The sequence below is a fragment of the Rutidosis leptorrhynchoides genome, chromosome 2 (assembly GCF_046630445.1).
Source record: "Rutidosis leptorrhynchoides isolate AG116_Rl617_1_P2 chromosome 2, CSIRO_AGI_Rlap_v1, whole genome shotgun sequence".
Lineage (NCBI taxonomy): Eukaryota > Viridiplantae > Streptophyta > Magnoliopsida > Asterales > Asteraceae > Rutidosis > Rutidosis leptorrhynchoides.
In genome coordinates, this window is record NC_092334.1 from 112,515,001 (window position 1) to 112,521,311 (window position 6,311).

Below are 6,311 nucleotides of genomic sequence, written 5' to 3' on the forward strand. Positions count from 1 at the left end.
ACTAAATTTGGATTATAATTTTGAGATGTATAAAGAATTCAGGTATACTCTATCGCCCATGTTTGTGTGTTTAAAAAGTAGATATTAAAAAAATTAGGGTTTATAGTTTGGTTGAAAGATAGTTGAAGATGAAGATGGAGATGATGAAGTTAAAAAGAAAAGGAAATATGTAAAATGACAAAAATACCCTCATGTACTTGCCATGTGATCTCATTTAACGAGATAAACTTAACGCCCATTAAATCCAGGGTCATCCGTAAGATATCTTAATAGTTCGAGGTCAACGAAGTCAAAAGAAAACTTTAAGGTCATCTACACTGTTTAGTACAAAGTTTAAGTACCAACGACATTTCTTTACCCGCATCATATCATATGTACAATTAGTTATTATATAATGAAAAGTAAAAGACCAAAAATACCGTACGTTTTGTCTACAACTGTAAGAGGTGTTTGGTATGTTGAAACAGATTATTGTTTTTTTTAGATATGTAACGCTTATTAAGGTTAAAGTGTTTTTATTGTAATTATGTAAGTAGTTATATACTACAAAAAGCTTTATGTACACGTTGAAATAGTAGTCGTTGCAACACACGGCTCACCACCTACTCGTGTATAATCAATAAGTTGAAGCTTTTTTTTTTTTTTAATCAAATGTTCATTTATCATTTGAGCAAATCAAAAGCCTAAGACCACCCCCTATGGTTAGTTACCCGCCCATTACCCGCTCATTACCCGTAACTAACCATAGGCACCACTTAGTTACCCGCGTTAGTTACCCGCTTTCACCATAGATTTAACGGAAGAGTTATAGGAATTGCGGGTCCCAGTGCTTTTTATTGTTGGACTTGATGCTTTATTGCTTGTACGTTGTATATTAAGAGGAGTATTGTTTTAGCCATGATAGGGAGTGTTTAGTTATGAGTTAGTTATAGGATATTGGTGTTGATGTGGCGCTGATGTGGAAGGTTAAGAGGATGAATAGTTTAGTTACGATAGGGAGTGGCCTAACTATACTTGAGCATTCAACTACGCTTTAACGATGCAACATGTAGGACATCCATTTGTACCTACTTAGACTACTTAGATAGATCTAGACTCTAGAGTAAATTTGAAATGTGAAATAAAAACTATTGTATTAAGTTTTAACTTAATCGTAATCGTCGCAAATTGGGGTTCCTTCTAACATGTGTGAGTGTCATATGATCGCAAAAGTGATTAAGTCACTCTAAGTGTTGACAATATCGTCGAAAAAAGGTCATTTAGTAAACAAATATTTACATGCGACAAAATCAAATTAAAAGCTACGGAGTATATGAAATATTGAATTATCTAGACTTCGTATATTTCATCCCTCTTAAAAAAGGTTCAATAAGAAATGTCATTTTAAAATAATGATATCATGTCGAAATCCAGACTAAATGCTACGAGTGGTTCTGCAAACGATCAAAGAAGCTAAAGCTCGACTGGCACAATTGGTATACTAATCCTAGTAGTTGCGGTTCGTTGGCATCTATTAGTGAAGGAATTGGCCAATTAAGTGCTCGAGAATACTTGAATAAGCTTGTGTTTACCTCTTGGTTCGTTGTTGTATGCTTCTTGTACATAATTTTTTGATCTCTGTAAAGATGGATACTCTCTGGTATCCTATTATTGTAACCGCCTGCTACTCGAGTTGTTATATATAAATATTTTTGCTTTAAAAAAAAATTAAAATAATGATATAATGTCTAGTATAGGATAAAACTATAAATATAATGATTTTTACGGAGTAATAGTATTTATTTGTAAGACTATAGCTTTTTTAATTAGACTACCAAAAATAATAACGTATATACATATCGATTATGATTGGATCAGATCGATTCTTTTTTGAATCTCTATACGTGCAATTCCCTTGATGCTAGAAGACGTTTTCATCTTTTTTTGTACATAATTTTTTATTTTTTGACCTTCTTGCAAGTATAATTACATATCGAGTATATGGTTTGAATTTTTTTTTTTTATAAACAAAACGTATATATGATAATATTTTTACTCAAAAAAGTTATATAGAAAAAAAAAATATTAATTTTAAGCATCTTTTGACAAGACTTTGAGTTTGTAACAATGGAGAAGGAAAGGACAAATACAAACCTTACTTGAACTTCAAGGATAAAAATAAGAATATATTCCCATATAAGCCATCTATGGGCTACATTGTTTCTAAACATGTGTATCGGCAGGGACATGTTAGCCCTGTGTTGACTTTGTCAACCCATCCAGCGGTCCCCTGTAGTCCACTGGAGCCTGGCGAAACACTATCACCCATTTCCCCACAGCATGCCAGGCCCGATAAACGAACCTGCATTGTCATTGTTTCAATCTTCGCATGCGTGGGACCAAGGGATCATTTGGACCCGGTAAGAATGGTTTTTGATCCAATTATTTGGAAAATCCTCACCTAGTGGGAATCGAACCCTCACCTCCCCTAAGGGAGAGTGAGTCATTCACCACTAGGCTATTGGCTCATTCTTCATCTATGGGCTACATTAAGTTGTTATTATAGGAAGTATTTACTTACAAAACAAGTGATATACACAGTAGTTAAAAATGGTAACCATTTTAATGAAAATCTACTAGTATTCATAGTGGGGTATTGGATACATTAAATAGCTACGTACAAGTACACCTGTTATTGAATCGTTAAAAAATTAAGTTCTATGTTTTTAAAAAAAAAAAAAAAAAAACCGTAATAACACTGTTATTAAATGAATTTTAAGATTAACAAATACAATTGATACTACTTGTAATATTCGTATCTTTATTGCTTGTAAAATGCCATTATTTATTATTTATATATATAATAAAAGTGACAACTGTCCTTACAAAAGTGTTTTTAATGCTATGAGCATAATTACAAACTTCAAACCAAAGTGCCTTTGATTCTTATAGCCTCATCCATATTGAGTGGAATGTGGATAGTGGTTTTTGGTCCTTTTAAGTCATGTTTTATGTCTATAATAAATCATCTTCAAGTCATATGGAGCATTTGTCTCTTGCAATTATATAGAAGTATAAAGGAGAAATAATAATGCGAAAAGAAAGAATTAAGGGAGAGAAATAAATTTTAAATTATAAATGATTTATTTATGATACAACTTTTATTTTGTGAATTATAAGTGAACTAGCATTTTTTTTTAATAAAGGATTTACCCCGATGAGTATTATTAAAAATAATAAAAGAATGAGTAAAATGGAGCTGAAGTGTTACAAGAGAAACTTGCAACCCACTCAATGACCAAACTAACCACAACTAGCCAAACATCTAAACAGACACTCGACTAAGCAACAACGACCATTACGTAAGCCAGATGACCCTCATTTCCTCAACTCGTGGTGATTCCTTATATCGAAGTGATAACAATTTTAGCTAAACCGTGGATAGAATTAGATCCGCCAAGCATTGATCCGATCTCACCTTTCCTTTGAAACATCTATTGCTCCTTTCTTGTCAAACAAAGTAGACCGTAGCAGCAAAAAAAGCTTCGACACTACTATATCTACACGTTTTCTAGCCGCAACCGGTTGCAAAAAGTTGATGATACTCAAATATTGTGCACTGTTAATAGGCAATGTGATCCCGGTTTTAACTCTGGCCCAAACAGATGCAGTATAACCACATTCAAAGAACAAATGCTCGTGAGATTCATCACAATTTTTACAAAACCAACGAACTACATTGACCCCTTTCTACAGCTCCCATACCTGAAGTCGATCTTGTGTCTTAAGTTTCTTCTTGAATCAAGCCATAACATGAATGCGTGTCTAGGAATACTTTGCGAGAACCAAACAATCGGGCACCAATTGATAACAGTAGCTTGAGGTCGAATTGCATTTCAAGTGTGGAATACTGAGAACTCAAACACCATATCATTGTACATCCAAAGAGTATGATCTTGTTCGTCTTAAAGGGCTGGACAGTTAATACCCACGAGTGACGGGTACTTTTGCAACCAATCTGGAGGCCATCTCAGCATATATATTACGATCAACAATATTAACCACCATGAACTTGTCCGAGAACCCTGCACGAAATATATCATTGCGTGATATAACAGAAGCTAGCGCACCTGCGTCATACCAATCATCAAACCCCGCATTAGTTATTACACCATTACCAATACGAGATGTGAAAAAACCTTTAACAATGGGTCTAATTAAGAACATTTTCCTCCAACCAAAATTGTCATTTGGCTTGGTAGCTACATCCCAAAAACTTCGTCCATCTAATTTGTACGTGTGGATCCAACGAACCCATAGCAATTGCTTATGCACCAAAACCCTCCAAATATGAGTAGCCATCAAAGAAATATTCCAATGCTTAAGTCTTTTAATGCTCAAACCATCCTCTTTCTTTTGAAAGACAAACGTCATCCTATTTCACTTTAGCTTTTCCCCTTTTTAACTCTCCTCGGCACCATAAAAACACCCTAAGAAGTTTTTCGATATCCTTGATAATCGCATCTCTCTATATAAAGACACATGTTTATATAATAAATAATAATTTTGTAAATCAACTTTAATAAAAAAATTATATATTATATACAAATAAAACTAAAGAGCTAGTGTTATACGTGAACAGAACTTTTTTAAAAAGTTGTTTTTAAGGTTCTATTTAATATGTTAAATGTAAATATAATATAATATTATAAAATTTAATTACCTTTTTTCATAATAATAATAATTATGATTAATTATATGTTGTATACAACAATTTTCAACGATTTTCCTCGTGTTAAGATTAACTCCAAAGGTTAAGTTATAGAAATCCAAAATTAAATCCAACATAATTATAATAACTTTTACAATGAACATATTTTTAGAGTCAATAAACACACTTAAAAATCAAACTCGAATAATAACCCCAAACATTACAATAAAAAAAATCTGTATCACCACCAAATAATCATAACAAAAGGCGAATAATTAAAGTAAGCAAACGTTTTCTTCTTCTATCTTCATCCTTCTCATCTAAACCAATTTCATCAAATACTCATCAAAAATCAAAAATAGAATAAATATAAAATAATAACAATAATTAAAAATTCTAACTAACTCGAAAATGTCCATTTCCAGATCTTAATCCTAAGATCAACAATACATTTAGCATCAACCACATTAGCTGCCACAGCCACCGGTGCCGCCGCCGTAGTACGGTTGCTCTTACCACCGGCGACGGCTGCAGTGACACCTTTCGGAATCAAGCTATGAATTCCTTCACATTCAATCCGAATCCCTACTTTTTTACTTTTAATCGATTCAATCTTCACTCTGGCTTCAGTATCAAGTATTATCTTCAATCTCAATCCTGATTTCTTTTTCAGATCAGATCTGATCTGATTCACAGTTGTCGTATCTAATAGCATTGATGAACTATACAATGCCGACCGAATAATAGTGATATTATTCGGTCCGCTCGCTAACGAATCGGTAACCGATCCGTTCGCGATTTGTGTGTCGACCGTTACACACGTGATCGCGAACGGATCGTAGTAGAACACAACTTTTTTGTTAGTGTTTTTAGTAGATAAAGTTAAGTTAAAATTAGTTGAGAGATGTGACGTGTCATCTGATGTCGTTGTCAAGTTAAACTGCGAGATTTTGAGTGAGCTGATAGTGAAAATAGGTCGGTGGGGCCGGTACATTAGGTATAAAATGCAGCCAGTTATTGTAGCTAAAAAGAGGATTAAAATGATGATAAGAATTAACCAAAAACAGAATATGCAAAAGTAGCTACGGCGATTGGTATTGTGACGGTTGTAGATAGGGTTTGGACGGTACGGATGGCGGTTGAGGTTAGGGTTTGATTTGTTTGGTGGTGGCGGTGGTTGTTGTGGTTGTTTTACGGTGGTTGTGGTGGTTGGTTTTGATGGAGTGTAAGATGTGTCACCGGCCATGTTTGAAAAGTTGACTGAAAATGGAAGTGTATGAAATTGAGGGAGAGAGAGTGGGGGGATTTAAAGTATTTAAGATTCCCCAAGTTTATAAAATGTTTCCCCAAGTTTATAAAATGTTTTTGAAGTAAGTGATTTTAGTTATTATTATTAAATTAAAAGTGGAAATAGAAGGTGACAGATGCGAGTTATTTATGGAAGTAGTTAAAAGTTTGATTTGTTTTTTCTTTTTTCCCCTTATCTCCCGTTTTATAATTGATAATACAAGCCTTCGTTATGTATTTTTTTTTTTTTTTAACCGCTGGTTAGTTGGTTACTGACTCACGCACCCGAAGGAGGAAACTCACTCTCGAATCTTTGCACAACCTTATTTCAGGA

At 33.7% G+C, this 6,311-nt stretch overlaps 1 protein-coding gene across 1 annotated transcript; it reads right to left on the minus strand.

The window, feature by feature from the left end:
- Positions 1 to 5,040: 5,040 nt before the first annotated feature.
- On the minus strand, positions 5,041 to 5,956 carry LOC139891311 (NDR1/HIN1-like protein 13). The gene has a single exon (XM_071874266.1). The coding sequence runs from the start codon at positions 5,934 to 5,936 to the stop codon at positions 5,091 to 5,093; it is 846 nt and encodes a 281-aa protein (XP_071730367.1). The 5' UTR covers positions 5,937 to 5,956; the 3' UTR covers positions 5,041 to 5,090.
- Between the last annotated feature and the right edge of the window lie 355 nt (positions 5,957 to 6,311).